Source organism: Euprymna scolopes, chromosome 10 (genome assembly GCF_053919585.1).
Source record: "Euprymna scolopes isolate OS-2025 chromosome 10, ASM5391958v1, whole genome shotgun sequence".
NCBI lineage: Eukaryota > Metazoa > Mollusca > Cephalopoda > Sepiida > Sepiolidae > Euprymna > Euprymna scolopes.
Window position 1 is genome coordinate 94,138,222 of NC_136491.1, and position 25,167 is coordinate 94,163,388.

The 25,167-nt window shown below is 30.2% G+C and overlaps 1 protein-coding gene across 8 annotated transcripts in view; it reads left to right on the plus strand.

The window, feature by feature from the left end:
- The window catches only part of LOC145286143 (formin-binding protein 1-like), a 262,792-nt gene that overhangs the window by 184,096 nt on the left and 53,529 nt on the right, over positions 1 to 25,167 (plus strand). For all 8 annotated transcript variants that reach the window (XM_080134867.1, XM_080134871.1, XM_080134869.1 and 5 more), the window contains exons 5-9: positions 9,813 to 9,875; positions 11,501 to 11,605; positions 13,871 to 13,999; positions 22,808 to 22,954; positions 23,705 to 23,926. In XM_080134867.1, the coding sequence (XP_079990993.1) occupies positions 9,813 to 9,875; positions 11,501 to 11,605; positions 13,871 to 13,999; positions 22,808 to 22,954; positions 23,705 to 23,926 (666 nt within the window). The remainder of the gene's footprint in view (positions 1 to 9,812; positions 9,876 to 11,500; positions 11,606 to 13,870; positions 14,000 to 22,807; positions 22,955 to 23,704; positions 23,927 to 25,167) is intronic.

A 25,167-nucleotide genomic window follows, 5' to 3' on the forward strand; every position in this document is an offset into this window, starting at 1 on the left:
TTTTTTTTTTTTTTTTTTTTTTTTTTTTTTTTGCATGGTGCAGAACTGAAATTTACACATGTTAAGGCCTAAAACTGCACCGTTTGTTCATTTTCACCAGGCTGTGACATCCCCTGAGGATTTTTAGTGCTAAATGGAAGGTGGTGGGGTGGGTATAGGCAATGCTGAACTTGGTCATTTTTTTTTTTATGCCTCGTTTACTGAGCACTCACAGGGGACCATGCATGCTTCACTTGTTTCTCAACAAATGTATAAAAAATTGAAACTTGTAGAATTTTAGTGAACCTCTACCATCAGTTTAATCTTAATCAGCAATTTGTAAACGTACTTATGGGTATGCTGTCTATCAAAGACTAATCATATCATGAAATGGGTTGAAAATGTTTAATAGTTTAGAGAATTTAATGAAATTTGCTAATGAAACTGTAGCAGAAACTTACTATGAAATAAATGGAATGAGTTTCTACTACTGTAAATTTTTTTAGAGAATTCAGTAATGTTGAAGTTGACGATCTTACATGCACATTTCTTAGAACTTTATTGCAAATGATGTTTGAATTTATCAACTACTTGATGATTATCAATGTTTTACTCATTCTGATCAGAAATCAATAGATAGTTGCTATGTTCTTCTTGACGATTTTGCTATGGGGAACATTTAAGAATTAACGAAAACATTTTATTGCTTCCTTTTTCAGTCTTGTTTATTTTTATAAATAAGCATTATCAAGAAACTTGTTTTCAGTATTTATGAAAAAAAAATATTTTTAATGATTTCATTTAACCTCTTAAAAAAACAATTATCACAATTCTTTTTTTTTTCTTTGCTATAGATAATTAGGATTTTAGAAATATACTTTTAAGTTAAGTTTCTAGAAATTCAAGACAAAACTACCCACTGCGGAACAATTTTTAAAATAAACATGTTATCATGATGTAAATTTGCAGGTAGAAAGGTAAATTTATGTGAAAATCAGCAACGAAAAGTTAAACTTTGTGATACTAGAAGCCATGTTTCGATTATGAATGAAGAAATCTGAAAAAAAAAAATGGACAAAAATTATAAATAAAGAAAATGAATAAAGCTGCACATAAAGTGTTCAGAAAAAAAAAAAATGATTTTAAAGGATGGATTCACTTGTAATATATTTTGTTAGAAACTTTAAGAGTTTTGGGCTACAAAATTGTTCAGATTTATTTGGAACGCATTAAATTAAGTTCTTTTGATAATAAAACTAGCGAGGGGTACCCGGCGTTGCCCGGGTGTTTTTCGGGGTATGTGATAAGTTTTGAATAAATCGGTTTGTTTGTTTTTAAGAACCCGCTCCCTGTTTATTAGGAGGAGCGAAATGAAAGCTACAGCCTGATATGACGAAGTCGACATTTAGCTCTCTTGAGACAACTGGCTTTCGGCCTGTGGTTAGAGTCGAGTTTCGCTTTTTTTATACTGAAAACCGAATGTAACGCGTGCCGATGTGGGAAATGTGGAATAATTAACGTTTGAAAGTCAATAAAATTAAATAGACAGGCGAGCTCCGTGGATAACTCTGAGATATTACAATTTGTAGATGATATAAAAAGTTTTAAGTTGTGAAGCGAGCAACGCTTCTTTGAAAGGAGCCTTTCGTGGACATCGAGGAAAAGCGAACATACATACACACATACATTTTCGCTTTTATATATATATATATATATATATATAGATTACCTGCACCTTTCTCCATTCCCAACACAAACAGGATATCAGAAAAGTTTAATAAAAGAGCTAAAAGATAAGTTTCTTAAAGAACTTAGAAGATGCACACAGATGAAAGTAAAATCCAATGTCCAAGAAAATATGAAGCCCATTTCCATGCCTGAAAGAAACGTGACCGTCACTTCTTTTGAACGAATAAACTAAGAATTGGAGTGACGTGAAGAATTAAGTGTTCTCTTAAAAATCTAATATTCAAATTGGGCATCTCCAGCAGTATATGTAAAAATATAAGATTACAAAATATATATTTGTGTAGAATCTCTGAATCCAGATCCTTGAAAAAAAAAAAAAAAAAAAAACTTTTCTAGGAGAATAATTTTGGAGGGAGAGGGGTATTATACAGACCAATTACCACTCCTTTGACAAACTATTCAAAAGTGTATATAATTAACAGTATTAATCTAAGTGGGCATTAAAACTGGAACCGGTATCTCATGTTAATGCCTATTGCTATGTTCATGTTATTGAATCTTTGTAAGTGGCTGTTAAGAGGGTGATTATTAGAAAATAACTTAAAGGTAAACATTACAAAAATAATTTTCAACTAGCGGGACCTGTGAAAATTCCACAGGGGACTCATATGTAATATATTGATGTTGGCATTCTGTAGATGTTCAGTGTAAATGGAGACGCTCTGATATTATTGTAGCTTTTTTTGTATAAACTGCAATAGTATTTATCTAAGCTAGCACGAACGACCAGCAAAGCCCGGTCGTAAAGTATGCTTAAATATATTTTAATTCTTGCAGATTTTGTATATATTGTTATAGCGTTAATGTTTTATTGATTTTTATATATTGTAAAGTTGCGATTTCAAAAATAAAAAAAAATATATCCATATGACTTGGGTGCATTAACTTGAATCAAAACCAAAATAAAAACTTATGAAAAAAAATACATATATAAACATAAATTTGAGTTCCTTCAGCCATAACCAAAACTTATGAAGAATTCTTGATAAAATTATTTATAAAAAAAATAGATTACTGGAGTGCCATCAGTTATAACCGAAACCCAAACTTATAAAGAATTCTTGTTAAAATTATTTATGACAGGAAATGGAAGTACATAATTAAACGACCCAGATGTAAGCGTGGCAAAGAAAATAACATATGCTATCATATTAATATATAGATTATAGAACATGCAAAAGTTCATGTCATAAAATAATTACACAGAAAAAATGTTTGACAAGTTTTATTTTTCTTGTTAAAATTTAAAGGAAAAAGGCAAAACCAAATCTTGTTTGAATGGCAAAATATCTCTGACTTGTATTTCACAATGTGGATTTATTCATGAAAACAGGTCTTTATGTTGATGTCAGCAGCAATACAAAACTTCCGCAGTTTTTTTTTTTTTTTTTTTTTTTTATTTAAAAAAAACAAAAACATCTTAAATAGGTCAGCAAATACCAAATAATTACACTATATCATATTTCTATGTATCTGTGCATGGGATTTAAATATAAATATATAAAATTAAAATAAATTTTAGAACCACTACTGTTAAAGATATTTTATTTCACATTTTTTGTATATAACATAAAAATCTGTCATAATCATGAGTTATTCACTATCTAACCTCTTTCTTTTCTCTCATAGTATTCAATATTTCCGGGTAATTGTTCCTTTTTTCCTCTTCTACAGTATAAGAGATAGACATTCTTCTAAATCTATACTCCTCTGAATATTTTTTTCTTGTGTGTATTGATATTCATATTAAAAACCCTTTTTTCTCTATTTATTTGAAAAGAAAATACAGCTTTCTTCTATATGGGTTGTGGAATTGAATTCATCTGCAAAAATTCTAGCTAATTTGCATATTCTTTGAAACATTCATTTGAATTAATTCCCTATTATTTTTTTTTAAAGTTTTCTTATGGAATAATCCTCTTTAGTTGACTATTACATGTAATTTATATTCATGGTGATATTTTACATGATTAATATTTGTGTAAAAATGTTATAGTAAACAAAAACCCTTTTCTTTATATTTTTATGTATGCGTATATATATTTATTTTAAAAAAATTGTCTACCAAACTTCTATCAGTTTTGGGTCTACAGACAAACTTAGTATATAGGGTATTCAAACCCATGCAAAACTTTATATTTGGGTTTTAACCGGTGAAAATTTAAAAAACAAAAACAAATGGAATTTGCCAGGTGAAGGTTGGACAACAGCATTACGAATGTGCATTTGTAATGTAATAGCTATTGGTTCATGTTTTAATTTTTAGCCTTGCAACAAACATGTCTTCATATCTCGGGTATTAATGTCAAATGGAAAAGTAAATCATAAGCTAAACGTTTTGGTTTCAATTCTCAGTGGTGGCACAAGTCATTTTTTTTTTTATTTTTTTTTTAAACTTTTCAAATCCTTACTATGTATTGGATCTAATATAATATAATAATGAATATGAAATCTACATTAATCAAAATATCATATTTAAGCATATTTTATGACTGGGCAATGCCGGGTGGCTTGCTAGTCTTTTATATAGAGGAAATTTGAAAACTACCAAAGATGTGCTTAAGATATACATCATCAGATCGTTACGGTGTAATATATATATATATATATATATATATATATATATATATATAATGTAAAAGGAAAAGAGAAAGTTCAATTCCACAAAAGGAGACTTATCCGGATAATGCCAAGCTCAACAATAATTATTGGAGCTTATACAATAGGACAACAAGTGTATGAAATGAAGACACAAAACTATATATTGGTAGATATAGAATGGATCATTTATTGAATAATCCCCCATATTTTGCCTGTATTCCATTATTCAATAAATGATCCATTCTATATCTACCAATATATACTCTTCATTTCATACTTTTATTGTCCTATATATATATATATATATATATATATATATATATACATATATATATATATATATTCACTTCAGCTTACCAGAAATCAAATCAGTGCAGTACTGCTTTGGAAAATGCTTCTGTCCTTATTGATAGTTGTTAAAAAACAAAATAAAAACAAACAAAAAACATGGCATTGATAACCTTATCTTTCTATTTCTTTTTATTATACTGAACAAGTAGGCCAATAAAGGTTAAGGGAAGGAGGAGAGATGTCAACATGTTTACATGACTGATAATGTGTAAGGAGAAATTAAAAAAAAAATATTACACTTATTTAATTATATATATATATATATATATATTTGTAGTCATCGACATAGTCCTGTTTCGTTGTATCACAACTCATCAGTGCCGCTAGACTAGCACCTCTCTCAAGCCGAGGATCGAACCTAGAACCGTCGTGTTGACAGTCAGCAGTTCTACCCCTCGACCACGGAAGCGATGCCCGCAACTAATCTGTCCGAATGTCTATTTAAATAAACATCTGTCCGCTACTTGTAAAGTGCTCAAACGCTTGTTTCTAAACAAACCGCGAGCTTCGCATTTTTCAGCCAAATTAAGTAGCAAGTGAGATTATTTACGACAGTGCTCAACCCAAAGAGGGGGGCTTTATAAAATATATTTGTAGTCATCGACATACAGTCCTGTTTCGTTGTATCACAACTCCTCAGTGCTGCTAGACTAGCACCTCTCCCAAGCCGATATATATATATTTTTTTGTTATCCATACTTCCTGGCAATGCTGAATATCCCTGGTAGTTTTTACTTGAGAATCCTTAAATGATAATTGTGTACTGAAGTGATTCTTTTCAATATATTCATAGATAGTATACTAAAAGAATTTAGGATTGTTTAAATGATAAATAAAACTATTTTCATGGTTAGTGGCCAAACGAAGACATTGTAGAGTAAAATTAATTAAATCATTTCTATTTCTGCTTTTATTTCTCGTTGGTATGTAAGGAATGTTAAACTGAAAAATATTTTGCTTTATCCCATAAGATTTTTGCAAGTTGTTATTTAGGATGATTACTTTTATAGAATTTCAGTGGTTGTATTTCATGTGCTTTGCTGATATGCTCATAATAAATTGGAAATGAATATTGAATTAATAGTTGATAAATACGTTTTTTTTTATCAACTATTATAAAAAAATATCACCAAATAGGTAATTTTGTAAACAGCTTCATAACTAATTATAAAATTATGAGACAACTCCAAGTTTGTATTTTTTTTTGCTTCAGCATAGTTTTGATAATTACTCATTGGATTATTTTTATAGTTATTTACTGTTTATTAAATAAAATGTCAGGATGTAAACAAAGGATCTTTTTAAAAATCCTATTAAGAAAATGTTAGTTTCTTAGCTATAGTTTTCATTTCCAATATTTAAAAAGTTTAGATTTTAAAGTATTTATGCATGTATCAATTTTTGTCTTGACTGTTTAAAGAAATTTTCCTTTGTGTATTGCTTTATGTAATGAACTTGAAGCAAAACTTGAGCATTTATTTTTTTAATTAGTTCAGAAATAAAAGTATTTATACATCTTGGTAAAGAAGAAAACAAAATGACAGTAAAAATGTCTCCCAGGCAATGCCATATAGATATAACTAGCATTTTGATTGTGGCTTTGGTTTTGATCCCCCCCCCCCTAAAGGAGGCACCCGTTATCAAGGCCTAGAGGCTACTTGAGGTTACTTGTTAATGAGTGTATAGTAGTCAATGGGACAATATCATAGGAATCGTTAGTAGTAGAAATTTGGTAAATTGGATTACTTAAAGGGATAGCCCATCAAGAACTTGTTGACATTGGACTTGAAAATGCCCATATTGTAGTTAGTTGGAAAGTAGGAAAACAAGAGTTCCACAGGCGTGCAGTTCTAAGAAAGCAGCTTTGTTCATGGAATTTACGTTTAGGTTTAGGCACAGATAAAGAGTGGGGGAAATTATTGATAGTGTTTTCAGATAAATGAGTATTTTTTGTGAAAGTCAGGTAAGTGGGGGACCATAGATTGGAGCTCAGACAAACACTTGCCATGAAAATAATGATAAAGCAGAGACAGGCTTGCAACATCTCTTCTGTGGGAAAGAGGTTGCAGGGAATAGAAACGGGCGTCCCTTACTAGGCTATGAAGTCTATTTTGAACTCTGTCAAGACTTCTAGCAGCTCCTTCCCAGATGTGGCAAAAGTACTCCATCTTTAAATGTACTTGGTTCTTATAGAGGTAGAGAATTGCATCAGCAGTGAGATATCTACTGGAGTGATAGAATGATCTCTTTTCTCCAGCAGCATTGGCAACAGATTTGATGTAAGTTTTCCATTTCAGATCAAGAGTAAAGATCAAACCCAGAAGCTTGTAAAAACATGGAGCCTCCCTAAGATGGAAGCCATTCATTTTAATTGATATCAGACGGGGATCAGTGTTGATGATGGGAAGATAGCTTTGTTTTAGATGCATTAAAATTAACTAGCCACTCTTTCCCCATTGCACCACATGCTCAAGATCAGAGGAGAGAGAATCAGAGAACTTGGTCGTTTACATCTTTTGAACTGTTTCTATATATAGTAGGTCATCAGCAGAAATGTCTATGAACGATCTTAGGATGTGGTTTGGAAGATCATTGATATAGATCAGGAAGAGAGTTAAGCTCAGGATGGCCCCCCCCCCCAGGAACTCCAGCATTAATACTGTGAGCTTCTAATTTCTGTCCTACTCTATGAACATATCAGAGAGAAATGATTTAATGATTGAGAAGACATTTTGTTATACTGTAGCTGGAAATTTTGTAGACTATTATGCCATACCCTATCCAAGGCCTTTGATATGTCAAGAGCAATTGCACTAGAAAGGAAGCCTCCGTCAAGAGATTCGCTAATCCTATGATATAACTTAGCACATCTGCTGTAGATCTAGCCGAACGGAAACCATATTGCAGGGTACTAAGGAGGTTATTTTTGCTGAGGTGGTTGACTACTTTTCTATTTAACAGATTCCAGCAACTTACTCACACAGGAGACTGATTTATCTGTACTAAGGAGATGACTGATCACCTGAATTTTAAAATAAATTTAGTCTTGGTGAAAATTCAACTTAGTCATTAAGTTTAATATTTCTGATAAAATTAGTGCAAATTGATATTTTTCTAGGATTATTTTTTATTGTAAATTTTTAACTACAAATTTCTAATAAAAAAAATAAATGAAATAAAAAAAATAATTTAGAAAGATGAAATAATTATATAAAAAAACTAAACATTTTTCTGAAGGAATTCTATGTTGAATTCATTTTTCCTTTCAAACCAATATTCACTTTTTCACTGTGCAAAAAAAAAAAAAAAAAAAATATGACTTTCTAAATATATTTTTTAAATTAAAAAAAAAAAAAAATTGTTTAAATAGTTTTCAATTATTTAACCTTTTCTTTTTATTAGGTAGATTAACATAAAACTAATTTTACTTTATTATTTAGTCTTTCTTAACCTTGGCCTGACTGAATGTTACCCATCATCAGTTAAGCGTCTTGTTTTTGTTTTTCAAGCAAGCATGACTGAATTTAAGAAAGTTGTTTTAGTTTATGAAAGGAGTGTTTTTCTTTCATTATAATCTTATATTTAAAACAGAAAAAAAAAAAACTTAGTTTTAAAAATTTAAATGTAAAAGCAATTACCTGATCAAAATATTTTATTAATTTTGGAAACTTCAAAAAACATTTGAATGAAATAATTAAGACAGGTAAACACTAGCTGCTTTGCCACTTTTAATGAAAATATAAAGTTAAATATTATGTATTGAACATTTGAACTGTATGTTTAATGTTGTGACCTTGTTTATTGCCTTCATTGGATAAGTTTTGGACAAACAAAGGATTTCTATATTGAGGAATTAAGTACATTTTGGTTCATTGTTCTATAACACAGCAGGAAATTTTGCTTTTGGGTGGTCTTGCTTTACTTGTTTTTAGTAGAGCATGTCCGACTGTGTCTCTGAAGTGTTGAACTTGTTAGTTCACTTGGGATGGTTTAGTAGTTAGTGAATTTTTTTTTTCTTTTTTTTTTTCTTCAGTTTGTTTGAGAGGCGTTTCAAAAGTAATGCCGGCTATTTTTGATTCTGCCTGATTGAATCAGAGGGGATTGCAGATTGCATTGTTATGAATGAACTTATGCATTCATGAGTTTCCTTTGTTGCAGATATTGGCAGTTTGAGACTCTAAAAATGCAACCCTTGTCATGGATGTGCATCAGAAGCAGAGATGAATGATTGAATTCCTGACAAAAATACATTGAGACTGGTAGTGACTATGTAAAAAAATAAATTCTGGGGCACAAAAGGTCGCTTGTTTTAACAGTACCACTTCTGTCTCTGTCTTCATAGTTTAACTTTTTGATTAAAAAAGAAAAAAGGTTTTACTTGTGAAACTCCCTTCGTACATTCAACTATCCCCCCCCCCCACTTTCATCTGTTTGATCAATCCGGGTTCTAGTAGTCTCTACAAGTTTCTAATGATAGTAATATATCCACAAAAGGTTAGGAAAACATTAACATATCCATAAAGTATCTTTATGCATCCGTCTCCACAACAGTTACTATTAAGCTTTTTTCATTCTGAGAAAAATAAAGTAACTAAAAATTAACCTTATTCAGTTTCTGTGCTTAACACGGTTAGTCTGAAAGTATGAGGTTTAACTCTTAGAATTCTGAAATTCAACTTTTTTTTTTTTTTTTTAAAGTCTTCCAATATTCAGATCATTGATTCTTCAGAGATTAAAAAAATCCAACTCTGATTCCTAGCATTCTTACAACTCCTTCCAAAACAGAACTCCACAATCATGCTTTTTAAAATAGATTTAAAAAAAAAATTTAGACTAAAATAAAGCTTTATATTTAAGTTTTGGTATTTTCTTTGTACTTTTATATAGTAAAATCTTCATGTTTTCTAATATTCTGCTTTTCTGAGTAAATTAAAAATATTTTTTTTATTTTGCTACATTTTATCAAAAAGTAGACTTTATGAATCTTTTCTTCATTTAAAAAATATTTTTATTGAAATCTAACCTCGTTTCTTTATGAAATAACTAAATTTAATATTTTTCATTCATATTTTTCTGTGTTTATAAATAAGTGTAAATGCCATTTCTATAATTAATGTCTTGTTTTGTTTTAGGGTTTACAAGAAGGCACCAGAGTCCAGCAACATTTATTAATTTCCACACAGCAATTGGAAAAGGTAATTCTAATTCACAATTCTTAAACTAAAACTTTTCTTTAAATTACCATTAGATTTATGTGAATATACTTTGCATCTTTTAACACGTGTCGTAAGAACCAAAGATTTGTATGTAAATATTAGTCTTTTTTTTTTTTTTTTTTTTTTTTTTTTTTAAACAAACATTTCAATCATCCATTTAGTGAAGCAAAAAATTTTTTTTCTTTTGTGTAATATCATTGTCAAAGAAATACAAGAAATCAGAATGTGAGGAGTTATTGATGCATATTCAGATATTCCTAAATACGTATCCTTGGTGCATACAAATATAAAAACTGGTGCTACCGAATCGGGCTGTCTGAAGATAGCTTCCTGACCTAAAATATACCAAAAATTGATGTTATTGCTTTTTTCTTTTCCTTTTACAAAACTCAATCTTTCCCCTACAAAACACTCCAACCAAATACTATGAATAAATATTTAAAGATATAAATAACTTGAAGCATAAAATCTTTTACCAAAATGGTCAGATTTGGCATTGCATAACTCAAAAAAAGGTTATGTCATGAAATAAAGCAATCAAATATAAAAGGATTGTATTCCAGGGATGCACCTCAATTTTCCCATAACATGAAGCATTGGTCCTAAATGATCATATATTAGTTTTGTGGTGGCTGTATATTATGTCATCACATTGATACACAGGTTCCTGTTAGACTACCAAAGTTAAGCAATACTGACAATGGTCAATACTAATATGGGTGACCATTTGGGATTTCCAGGTGCTGTATGTGCTCTCCACTTGGCATTGTTTCCAGTTGTCCTGGACTTCTCTTTGCTATTAGCTCAAGCAGTGTCAATTCAAGAGAGGTATAGCTGGGAATTGTGCAGCCCTTGCCTCACAATTATGTGTGCAGCGACCCTTGCAGAGAGTATCTATCCATTGTCTTTCGAGACAGAATGGAGGCAATGATATATTAAAGTTAAATCTCTTATGGTATAAATTATCTTAAAATTATTTTTGATTTCCAAGAGTTTTGATGTTGACATATCTATATTGAAATAATGACTATAAGATTAAAAGTGAAGACATTATTTACAGACAGATGTTGTATACTTTTCATGTTGTTCATTGTTGAATTTGTTGTAATTTTTAACTAAATATGAATATTAAATTTTGTACTTCAATTATCAGATGTTTTAAACAAGTTGTTTTGTTTTTTTAAACATAAAATATCGATAAAAAGGAATAGTAATTCTATATTGTTACTAATTTGATCAAGTAAGTGAAATAATAATTCTCTATCCATATAACTCTAAATGTCTTAATTGAATTTCAATTTAGCTGCCATTTCATGGATCATAAGATCAGTTAATAAAAACTTGGGTTTTAATTTGACAGTTTAACTTAAGGATGTGTAATCTTTCATATATAAAATCAATTTTCTGAAAACTCAAACTTCTTTATCCATCACCGCTGGTTTTAATGGTGGCAGATGTATGTAAATTTTTTTTATAGCTGTCGTTTTATAAGCTTTCTTAAAGTTATAGCTTAATGTCTCCCTTCCTTTTGAAAACTGGAAGTAAGACGAGCATTCTTATTGTTTAAAGCTACAAATGCAATAAACCTTTTTTCTTTTCTAAAGACAAAGAAACAGTATGAAAGAGCATTTAGAGAGGCTGAAAAAGCACTGGAAGCTTACAGGAAAGCAGATGCTGATATACACTTGTCTCGAGCAGAAGTAGAAAAGGTAAGTGAAAAAAAAATGTAGATGTAGATTTTTATTTAAATAAATGAGAAATGTTTCATTTATCACATATCATTAGAACAAATAACTTATTTAAATCAATGATGCAGTTTTTTTGAAATACTGTATCAGCAAAGACTTGAACAACTCTTTGTATGTCTTAATTTGCATAATTATTTTTTAAATTTTTTTTAAAATTTTTTTTTAAATTTTTTTTTTTTTTTTTTTAACAGTTTATACTAAATTAATGTTTAGTGCTATTCGGTTCTAATTTGATTGTTCTATTTTCCTGTACAAACTAGCAAGCCGCCTTCATATATTTTAATTGATACAGATTTCTCATCATAGCCAATTCTCTATTATGTTGTACCCAATATATATTAGTGACTGCCTGGCGTTGCCTGATCATAAAATACATTTAAATATATTTTGATTTATGCAGATTTTGTATTATATAGCATATTCACTATCTATTGTATTGTACCCAGTATATAGTAGTAATTAAAAAAAAAAAAATGATCTGAGTGCCATCAGCTAGAATTAAAACCAAAACATTTAGTGCTCCAGCCTTAGTCATTACAGTTTGAGCTATCATATAATATATAAAAGGCAAAGTGTGTGTGTCCCAAACCGTGACAAAATCAGTATCATTAGAAAGATTGATCCATTGGATGACAAATATCGAAAAATTGTCTGAAATGATTCATTCTTTGATCGTCAACTGGACCATTTTTCGCAAGGAGGTTTCAGTTTTTAGTGTCAACATTTTTGCAAGGTCATGTGGCTACCGATCTCGATGTACCTATAAAACACGTTATTTCGAAGGCTGTCACAGACGGCTAATGCATTTGCTTTTTTTTTAACCCCCTTTTCCTCTTCCGCGTTACAGGTTTGAGCCTGGCTGCTGCTGTTTTTTTTTTTTTTTTTTTTTTTTTGTGCTTGCACAGGTACTTATGGCTTTTTTTTTTTGAGGAGGGGGGTTGCTCAGTAGCCTTACAATACCACTTCATCACACCTGGGCAACGCCGGGTACCCATGCTAGTTATATGAATAAGAAAACGTTAAAATTTAATCGGCTTCAACATATAAATGTATATTTACACATGCGTTCAAGTTCACTTTAATTCGACTTATGCCTTCCAAGTTTTTTTTTTCTTTCTTTTCTTTTCAAATTTAACCCCCATAGCAGTTATTTTCTTGGCTAAAGACCAAATTGAATTTGTTTCACAGGTCCAAATCCTCTATGTATCAAGTTTAAAGTCTATACCAAAAATTAATTGGAGTTTGATAGACTATTCCTCAGGCAAACAAGGTTACTATCATATATATATATATATATATATATATATATATATATATATATATATATATATATATATATATATATATAAATATACCTAGACACTGTTTGATTCTTTTGGAATCCTCAGTGCAGGAAATCACTATTGCTGCTGGTCGTGGGATTCAAACCTGCTTATGAAGCCATCTCTGACTCTATTAGCATGGAACATAATCCCAGGGTCATTGTCAACTGTGGCAAGAATTAAGTGAAATGTGGAATAGTTTTGCCAATATTAACAAAGTGATTAAAAAAAAAAAAAAAAAAAAAAAATATATATATATATATATATATATATATATAAAAATCATTTTCATTATTTTTCTAAAGAATCTGCACAAAATGACCTCATGACATTGGGAAAAATCTCATTACCGTTTGAAAAACATACAAAAATGATGTGCAACTTTAATTGCTTGTATATTTTATTTCCACAGCCAACATTTTGAATCTTTTCATATCACTTGAACAAAGTTTTTTAAATAGAAAATAAAAACTTGTTTGAACCATGTAAGAACAAATGGAAACAATTTGATTCACTTCATTCACTAAAGTTTTCAACTTGTCTTTTTATGTGAAACACAATTTAAAAGCCAATATTGAGTTAACCATATTAATGATTATACACTTTTCAAGATGGAATTACCTCTATATTAATAGATGTGCAATATTGGCTAACCTATTTTGACATTTGACATAATACATTTTCCATCACTGAAAATAGCAACCTAAAACTTTATTAATGACAGAAGTTTAAGAATTAAACATTAATAAAGAGAAAAAATTAAATTTTTTTTTACTCAAATTTTATCCGAATAACCCCCCAAAATAAACAATGTTAAAGTTGAAATGTAAGGAATTTCACTATATTTACTCCTTTTCCAGCCTTTAAAATTGGTTTGTGGTAACTAATTTTCTTTTTCTTGTAGCAAAAAAACATCTCTATATCCAAAAATCAATTATCAGAAGATTGTAAGAATGACTATGCAGCACAATTGGAACAGACAAACAAACAGCAAAGAGAATATTATTCTACATTATTGCCAAATGTGTTTCAAGTAAGTCTCTCTACTGATTCGCTTTTTTATTATTTTTCTTTATTTTATTTTGAAAGATCTTTGATTTTAGTTAGGCTTTGTAATTTATTTGTTTTTATCTTCCAATCTATATGCAAAAAAAATGATACAATTTTCATGTAAGGTTAATTTTGACGATTTATTTTTCATTTTTGCAGTGAAAACTTTCTTGTTCCATTCTTTTTTAGTTTAAAGCTTCATTTTTTATGCATGCTTTAAGAATTCTACAGATTAAAGTATAATTTTAATTCTTGTAGTAATACTGAACATTTTCTGGCTGTAACATCATTTCACACGCACACACACACACATATATATATATATATATCTTGTCTGCTTTGGTTTAAACTCTGAAAAGTTTTCACGAGTTGAGTAAAAGAACAAAAATATATGGAAGATACGCACTCCTGCTTTTCTTTTGTCCTGAAAAAATTAGTTGTAAGTTTAGATTTATTTCTACAAGTTTAGTTTTTGTTTTGATTTCTTTTTAAAATAGATATTTCTATTTACATTGCTCTTCACAAGGGCAGTTTAGACACAGGGTTGATCCCCCCCCCCCACCCATCTGAAGAAAATTCAGTTCTCCAAAAAGGGGTACTCTATATTGTATATGGAAGAAAAACAATTGCTGAATTCTAGAAAAATTTATTTACGGACTGAGGACTGAAAAAAAAAAAAAGTGTAGCATGAGAACAGATACTATGCTTTGTTCCAAAAGACCTTGGTTGAGTTCCTCCCAGACTATTTGTTTTCTATGAATCGTTTATTGATCAATTTTACTTCATTCTTTTGTTCCCTTTCCCACATGTCTAAGATCTCCTCAGTGGAGAAGGATATTGAAACTAAACTCTCAATTTTACCTAAAAGCTTAAAAAGCTGTTTGAACAAAGAAAACATGGTATGATCTAGAAATCTGGTGTTTATTAATAATAATCACAAGATATTTAAAATATATAACAAATGGATGGTGGCACATGTTATATACATCCACCTAACCTTTAATTTTATTGTTTCTCAATCTTTTAAAACATTAGACATATTTAATTCAGTAAATGTATTTGATATTAATTTGCATTTTTGACATTGTGAACTTTTGGCATTTCTAGATGAGGATTCAGTTTGCTTAATTTAAAAATTAAAAAAAAAGGAACCTGAATTAACAACAAAATTCAACAAATGTTTTATGTAATCTTAAACAAGGATTTCAATAGAATAACTTTCTGTAAACAACCTTTTTCAGAAAAATCCCTTTCACCTGCAATTAGGACATAAGACTTAATATGTAACTTGAAAGTAAAAAAGAAAAAAATAACCCAAATATGTGATTGGAAGGAGAATATATTTGCAAGTATTAATAATGGGAATAAATATGTAAACCAAATACGTGTCTTGTTTTTTGAAGAAGAAATTTTGTAAACTTTAATTTGCATCATTTAATTCCCATCATATATACAGTGAGGATAATAAGTCTTCCATACATGCTGAATATTTTTATATTTTATGATTTCACACACTTTCAAAGAAACACAAGTATAAAGCTTTTATCATGGCAAACATAATGTTGTCTGAAAAGTACACAGAATTACTCTAAAAAAGATTAAAAAAAAAAATAAAGTGAAAAATAAAGAAATATTATAAAAAGATGAAATTGCTATGTTAAAACATTCCTGTTTCTAGTTCTGTTAGAATCAATACAAAATTTAGAAAGAATATAACTAAAGTATTCTATTTAAATTTTTTTTTTTGTTCTCTTTCCCTATGGAAGTACACACTTGATGTAATGTTTATCTATCCCATGAAATTGTTGGCAGCTTCCTCAATTGGAGATGGAAATGATTCTTTGAACAGAATTGGTTAGAAAAAAAGATTTGACTTCAGCAGAGTCTGAAGGTATAAGGTCTGACTCAGACTGGTTATTTTAGTGTTGAGCCATTATTTTGAACAAAAATTGTGGTAGTAGATCAAATCGGCGAAGAATCAATGCAGTCGCTATCTTGAGTATTGAGTAATTCTTGAGAACAAAGATGGCGGTAAAGAATTAATGTAGTTCAGATCAGCAGTGGTTCAGTTGTTTAAAGATGGAGACTGGTAGCGAACTGACTTGCATCCAAAATTTGATATTTTTATTAGATCAGAAGCTTCTCATTGGTTGATTGTCCTAACCGTAGTTATAAATAAGATCGTCCAAATATTGCTAGTCATTATAATCAAAACCATTTTAACTTAGTCTTAAATATTCAATATTTAGTTTGATTAGTCTTAAATATTCAATATTTAGTTAGATTAGTCTTAAATATTCAATATTTAGTTTGATTAGTCTTAAATATTCAATATTTAGTTAGATTAGTCTTAAATATTCAATATTTAGTTAGATTAGTCTTAAATATTCAATATTTAGTTAGATTAGTCTTAAATATTCAATATTTAGTTTGATTAGTCTTAAATATTCAATATTTAGTTAGATTAGTCTTAAATATTCAATATTTAGTTAGATTAGTCTTAAATATTCAATATTTAGTTAGATTAGTCTTAAATATTCAATATTTAGTTTGATTAGTCTTAAATATTCAATATTTAGTTTGATTAGTCTTAAATATTCAATATTTAGTTAGATTAGTCTTAAATATTCAATATTTAGTTAGATTAGTCTTAAATATTCAATATTTAGTTAGATTAGTCTTAAATATTCAATATTTAGTTTGATTAGTCTTAAATATTCAATATTTAGTTTGATTAGTCTTAAATATTCAATATTTAGTTAGATTAGTCTTAAATATTCAATATTTAGTTAGATTAGTCTTAAATATTCAATATTTAGTTAGATTAGTCTTAAATATTCAATATTTAGTTAGATTAGTCTTAAATATTAAATATTTAGTTAGATTAGTCTTAAATATTCAATATTTAGTTAGATTAGTCTTAAATATTCAATATTTAGTTAGATTAAAAAATCAAAGTCCAACTCCTAGCTTTTTCTGATGCTACACTTTTTTCAGTCCTTGCTTTGGAAAGAATTTTTTTTTTAGAATTCTGCAATTATTTTTGTTTCATATACAATACAGAGTACCCCTTTTTTGGGGAGTTGAATTTTCTCCAAATAAGAAAAATCAATCCTGTATCTAAACTGCCCTTGTGGAGAGCCAAGTAAATAGAAATGTGTCAAACTCCTTCACTAACTCCTGACTTTAGTCCTGTTATAAGTGATTTCATTCTGTTTTGTTGTCTGATACTGCAGTATCAGGTGCACATGGATGCTCCTTTGTTCAGTGGGGTGCCAATAAGTAGTCATGACTCAGTCCACAAAGAAAAAAAACGACGTCATTTTAATCGTTTAATTTTATTTTTTTCCTATTTTAACTGCAACATACTTCAGATGTTCCTGGCAATATTTTCTTGTGTAAATCAGTAATCCCTTCTCTTGAGCATGCTATTTGTTTATATTACTAGATGACTGTCTGATTTTATCCAACTCCCCTGCCTAGTAATACTCGCTCTTTTTTATATTCGCTTTCTTAGGGTAAGTGATGATGGCATATATCATCAGTGCTATGTTCTTGTCTTTTTTTTTTTTTACTTGAAATTTATATTTTATATCAAATGCATTTAAGGATGCCTATCTTAATATCACTTATTTTAATTTTATATTCACACCTATGCTGACTTAAGATTAGACAGGACTAATATTTAGGAGAGATGGAGAAAAATTGTATGTTATTTTGACCATCTGTAACTAACTTGTCTTCATAATTTGGTATTAGAATTTATCAACGTTTAAGGTTTAGGAAGGATTCAATATCTGAATTGTGAGAATGCTAGGAGTCTGATTTTTTTTTTTTTTTTTTTTTTTTAAATTTCTGAAGAGTCAAGACAGTCTTTATACTGGAAGACATTAAAACAAGGAGTCCGCCAGATATTTTGGTATTCTGGGAGTTTAGAGTCTGAACTGAACCTTATACCTTCGCAACTCTGTAATTAAAATAAAAGGTTATAGGGCGCTAGTTTTCAAAATGCAATGAATAGTTTGCTCTGCTCTTATTAGTGTAATTAATGAATAAAATCCTCTTTGTGCTGATTAATGGTTTTGCACACTGTGTTGATACTTAAATTGAACATTTGCTGAAAATTATCTGCTTTCAAGGTTAAGCCCATTAAATTTGCCATCAGAATTATGGAATTAAAAATGATCAGTTAGCTTTCTTCTGGCTGTGTTGTTTAAATTCAAGTTTTACTTTATTTTTAAATTTAGAAATGAGCTTATGATTTTAATCCCCTAATTATATGCAATCTTTTTATACTAATCAATAAATATGAAATGTAGAAAATTCCAGAAAACAATCAAGAATCAATTTAGGGTCTATTTCTGTGAATGGATTATACTTGATTTTTGCATAGTAATTCCCTTTTGTGTGAATTATTACAAAATTTAAAGTGTATATTTTCAATTAATGACTTTGGAGGATATTATGTATGCAAAATGCACTGAAATGCTTTGAATTTATAATTGGATTCATTTCTGGATTAAACTTATGTATTTGGCATAATACACCCTTGGTAAGACAACTGGTCAAGGAAACAAAATTCTAAAACACAAGTGTGGTTGTTTTAGAAGTATAGTCACTTTTATCATCTTCACCTTAGATATAAACAAAAATCTTGTGAAAAGTATGAATGGCTGAGGACAGAATTGATTTGAGAATTGATAAAGTATGAATGGCTGAGGACAGAATTGATTTTAATTTATGAAAAGAGCATTAAAAATTATAATGCAGCAATAGAACAATATTTGTAAAAATCACATTCACGTTTTATTTATTTTTTTTTTTTTTACTTGTCTTTCTATGAGGGCAGAGATACAAGGGAGATTTTTAATGTAGGGAGAAATTGAGCGCTATGAAAAGGGTACCTTAGGTTTGGGACAAAAATAATTGCAGTCAAACACTTTTTTTTCACCGAGGACAAAAGATGAAATGTAGTGTATTAGAACAGATTCACTTTGCTTCTGGTCAGTTGATCAAGTTCACTAATTATTATTTTTTTTATTTTTATTTATTTTTATTTTTTTTTTACACGCTCCCAGTCACCCCCAAAAAAGGCATACCACCACTTGGACGTAAGGGACTACTAATTTGGGATCATGTCTAAGAAAAATTAAGGTGTTTGTTTACATTACATTTGAATTTCTGCATATCAGTACAGTCAGAGAAGCAGATAGCAGGAAGGAAGGTCTTAACAGCCATGAAGGAGATTATAGATCAAAATTAGACCTCAATCTTTGGCACTCGAGCGAACAAAGGTTCAGCCGCCGTAGACTAGTCTCGTAAGGAAGGTCACAAAAACCTCACACTGTCCAGCTCGCCAGCCTCTGCACTTGCTCCAGATGCTGAATGTCAGGAACCAGGTATGGAGACGATGTCTGGATGCCATACTCTAACACAAGTGAAACGAGCAATGCCTACGTAGGAAGATCTTCGGAGTGAGGTTGGCAAAAGAGCGCTTGATGATAAAATGGGTACTCCTTACCTTGTTGGCAGCCTGAATGTAGTGACTTGGTTAGAATCAACCAGCATCCCGAGGTCTCTTGTTTCCTCAACATCTGCCAGAGAGTTTTCTGCAGTGTCGAAAGTGTCAACTCCAATGGATTGCCAACTCGAATGTGGCAACATTGCCAATGTTGAAGTCGAGATCTCATGTGATTGATCGCTTCCATGCATGTTGAAGACCAATTTGCAGGCCACCAGCTTAACATTGTCCGCTACAGCAGCATATTACCACCAATGGCATCTGGCATGTTGTTGATGAATAGGAGGAAAAGGATTGGTCCAAGCACCAGCCCTTGTGGAACTCCACTGCTTGTGCCTATTCTGAGGACACGCTACTGTTCACCTGGACTTAGTAGGTATGGCCTGCCAGAAACCTTTGAATCCAGTGGATAACTAATACTTTTAGACCATATGCAAAGAGTTTTTGCACAAGCAGACAGTGGTTGATGGTCAAATGCCTTGGCAAAGTCTAAAAAGACTGTCTGCTATGTCACCCTTGTCCATTGTCCTTGTTACCTGTTCTTCCAGGAGATTCGTAAGATAGGAGCATTTTAGCATAAAACCTTGTAGGGAGGTTGAAATTGAAGTTGACGTGAGATGAATCATTACTGCCTGTCATAGTAGTGTCTCTATGATTTTGCATATTCTATAGGTGAGTGGATCTTCTTTGCTGCCTTTTTTTGAAGATTGAGCATATCGTAGCCACTCTCCAATCATCAGGAACAACCCCTGTAGCTAGCGTCATGTTGAATAGTTTTGAAAAAGGGAAGGCTAGTTTGGATGCAACAGCATGGAGAATCATCGAATGGGTATTATCTGGTCCGTGACTTTTATTCACATTTAAGGCCAACAGTAATTTCTCAATCTCATCAGGGCAGCAAACAACAGGTGGCGTTGGTTGAACTACCAGGTGCGGATTCGGTGACTCTCGGCCATCGTCTTCCTTGAATATCTGTGTGAATGCATTGGCAAAAAGTGATACTTATACACATAAACATGCTGTAATATAAACATTCCATGTATCCATTAAAAAGAAATTAAAGAACTCAAAGTTGAATTGTAATGCATTTTATGTACAAGAAACTGCAATTTAATATTAAGACTGTTTAAAAATGAATACATTGCAAGATTTCTTTTGTATTATTGTTGCTAAACACCTAAATTTCTCCCATCTGCTTCCCTCAAATGTGAAATTCTGCCATTTTTTAGGCAATTACATTTGATAACACTGAAGAGCTTGGCAGAAATGGGGGGTAATTTAAAATAATCTTAGAGCAATTCTAACGTTTGAGAACAGATAACCAATTTTTTTTCTATGGGGAAATAAGTCCTGTGTGTGCATGTGTGTTTTTAATGATGGGTTGTACGATGGAGGTGGTAGCTTGCCATTCAAACTTAGAGTAAGTGATAGTTGCAGGAGATTTTTTTTGAATGGGGCTTGTTACTCAGATTAAGATTAATGGTATGATAGGTTCAAGGGAGACACTTTTAGATGCTATCACTTGAACCTAGATTTAGTGGTAGTGTAATATATATATATATATATATATATATATATATATATATATAAACTTTTCAAATTGAAAAATATCAAAAGAATTTGGAGTACTAACTGCTCCAAAAGGCAAGTGATCAGGAAATGGGAAATCATACATTTATGTGGAACTGATCTCTTCTTTTTAAAAGAATGTCGCACATAATTGCCTAAAAAAATATCACCCATAATTGCCTAAAATCTCCTATTTAATTTTTAAATTGGCAGATAGGCATTAAAGCTTGAAACTTAAGTATATTTGAAAAGCAATATTTCTTGAAACCTTATTAATTTTAAATCGAGGGATTTTTTTTTGTTTTCCCACCAAAATAAACTTGTAAATATAGTTCACAGAAATATTGATTAAACAGTTGACAGCAGTTGCTAGAGCTTATAACTGAGCTGCTTGTGATCAAGTGATCAAGTCAAATTGTTTACTTTGGCTTAAAAAGTTAATATTTTGGGAGAGAAGCTTAAATTTATTAAAAAATAAAAATTGCTGGTACCAAAAGAGAAATCAATATATTATAATTTTAACTAATAAAAATAACATTAATTTACTTATTAGTGGGGGGTACAAAAATATTTAGGAAAAAATGTTTGATAAACACCATGTTGAAGTCTTAAAGACAACAAAAAATAAAAAAAAAATGACTGAATTAGTTAATTTTGTAACCTGACAAATAAATGAGATTGATCTCCCCCCCCCCCCCCCGATTATTTTTCAAATTTCATAAAATTTCTCAGTGGTACCAAGCTTTTAAGTGCCACCCCCCCCCCACTGACACAAAAGTAACATGTTTATTATTGCTTTTCTAAAAACTCTTCATATATATCATGTAGATTACTATTTATTAACACATGTGAAAGGATATTCATTTCCAAACAGAATGGTGGTATTTTGAGGACTTGAAGTGTTTTGGTTTTTAAGATATGTTTATTTTAGTAGCACTACTGTGAAATCTGTAATTATCCTGTATGTTATTGTATGGGTATTACCAGCATCTGTTTTGATACTACACATAATGTTTTAATAGAAATCTATACAGACAAGCTATGAAGCCACTTGATGTAAAGGAGCTAAAAAAGTGATAAAATACTACTTCAAGAGCCCAAACTAACCAACTATAAGCCGATTAGTATTAGATGGATGGATTCAGAAAACAATTCCTTGTTTATCAGAAACATTACTTATGAAATATGAGGACTAAAAGGAAAAAATAATGGAGTTATGAGGAAAGTAGAAAGTAAACTCAAGGTTCACTTTCTACTTAAATCATTATTTTTTGTATACAATCTGTGAAGGAGAAATCCTAATCATTTCTTATCTTTAGGGGGTAAATTTGAGCATATTTTCCCCATATTAAAAATTGATCTTGTGTCTAACTCTGTCCTCATGGGGAGGCAAGTAAATAGGGACTTTATTTTTGACACCGAATATCTATTTGTAATTAAGTAACAATAGCCTACAAATCTATATACATTCCTAACTCAGTTATAAGCCTATGTCATAATTGGTAAATTAACAAACAGTAAATTAACTAAGGCAGCATGAGGAGTCTGAGTTTGTATAGTTTTAATGATTCTGATCTCCGTTACGCCTTTTCTTCATACTCTCCATGATATATGTAAGCAGATTTATATATTAGTTTATTTTATATTTTTTGTCTTACATCAAAATACTTTAAATTTATTGAAATTTGATTTCGATTGCAGCAATTACAGGATATGGATGAGAAAAGGATAAGCAGACAGAAATATTTTTTAAAAAGTATTGCAGATACAGAGAAAAAAGTGTCGCCTATTATAAATAAGTGTATAGAAGGCATGTATAAGGCTGTGGAATCTATTAGTCCAAATGATGTGAGTATATTTTGGTGTATATACTTTTGGATAAACATATCTATTACATGAAAAAATACTAATAATTGATTTCAATTAGTTTTTATTTCCAGTGATTAATGAATTTGTTTATTGATTTATGCTAGATTGTCATTATTAGATTACAACGCTAATTGATCAATCGAGAGCATTTTCATTATCACTTGTGCAATATACAAAATGGTTAGCATAGAATTTTAGATGTTTGTCATCTGGAATTAAATGTTTATATGCTGAAAGAAATCAGATATGAGATTACGTAGTCATTTAAAATTAAATATGCTAACATTTTAAACTCTTGTATTTGAGAGTTGTTGCCTTTATACAACAACATATTAGTCAAAATTATTGATTTAAACCAAGTTTGCAAGTTGCTATTATTTTTTAAATCGGTATTTTTTTTCTAAATTGTTTTTAATTTAAAAAAAAAAAAAAAAATTGTAAAATCTAAATGTCTTAGATGATAGGCTTTTTTTCTAGCAAAAATTCTTTGTATTACTTTCGATTAATTTCGTCCATCTCAAGTGATTTCAGTGAATTGCTAAGTAATGATAATTTTATATTTCTGAATTTTTTTGATCAATGAATTCTTAACTCCTCATACTTTGCTCTTTTCCTCTTTGGAACTTGGTAAATGTTCATTTTTATTTATTCTTTGGAAGAACAGATATTCTCTCTAATTATTTTATATTTTCTTTGTAAAACACTTTTTTCTGTAATATATTCATTTAGGATTCCAAGTTAGTAGTAGAGTGCTACAAATCTGGTTTTGCACACCCAGATGACCTCCCGTTTGAAGACCTCAACTTCCCGACTCATGGTGACAATAATTCCCATGCACCCGCACCACGATCACAATCATCAACCGATTTTAAAAATCAGAGTAAACCAGGAACAACAGCAGGCCGGTCTAAAAAGAGAGGCGGACTCTTTTCATTATTTGGTTCTTCAAAGGTGAGCCAGCTTTTAATATAGTGGACGTAGATTCCAACCACCCAACTTTTATTCAACTTGAGAAAGCACCAACATACTTTCCACTAAGTTTCTGACTGCTATTTTTTTGGTTTGGTTTGTTTCTGTAGGTAAAAGTGTGAAGCATTTTGCACGTTAGTTTCTGCGCTGTTCTATCTTTAAAAAAAAAAAATGGTGTTTTTAGTCATCCTTCCATTCACCATAACATTCCACCTTATTTCAATGATAACTAACAGTTTTTATAATTATCATTGCATGCATTTGTTTGCATCTGTCATAAATAGAAAAAAGCAACACCAAGTATAATTTAAAGTTACTTGAAAAATTTATTTGCAGGTTTTCAACAATTTTAATATACCCCCCCCCCCCATACACATATTTAGATCGGTTTTTATTTCAACAACAAAAGATCTCTTATCCCAATTAACTTTTTGAAACAACCAAGTGATTGCAGTGATAGTTTATTTTATTCAAATGAAGAAACCTTTGTTAAAAGTTTTAAGAAACGGTTTGTTCCCCCTGCTCTCCACTGCCAACCGAGCAAAATCTAGAACGACTTCCATCATTTATAAAAAAAATTATTTAAAAAAATGTTAAATCCATGGTCTTCAATCATTGTTCAGATTTGAGCCAGTTTCCTTTTACGTGATAGCCCTTTCCTACTTGGATGATCTTTAAGTTCATCCCTATCTTCCTTGAAATTATTGAACTTTTTTTTTTACATTTTTCTGAGAGACAACATTCCTATAATCTTATTACAGTGCATCAATTCTCTGAGAAGGTTCGCTTCCAAGTTCTGTTAAAAAATTGATATATCTAATTTTAAATCTGTATCTTTTTGATGCTGCTGAAAATTTGTTGGTTTCTGGCTTTTATGCCATGTCAACAATTGTTGGACTATTTTATGTAAAAATAACTGTACATATGTTTTGTATACAATTCATTTGTCCATTCATATTTTTTATAGTTGTAGATTTTTTTGTAAATAGAAATTTTCAACCTATAATTTCTGTTTAACCCATAGTGGAGACCCTCTCATTTTATAGTCAATGCATCTGGGAGTGATGGTAACTAAAAGACAACTTCATACTCCTCAAAGCACCCAAATTGTAGCCTCACCATTGGATGCATACTCAAAACTCTTTGGTAGTTGATAGGGTTGGAAAATAGGGTAAGCAAAGTGTTGAGAAAGATGCATTTGAAGGGAGAGTAAGTTAGGGTAG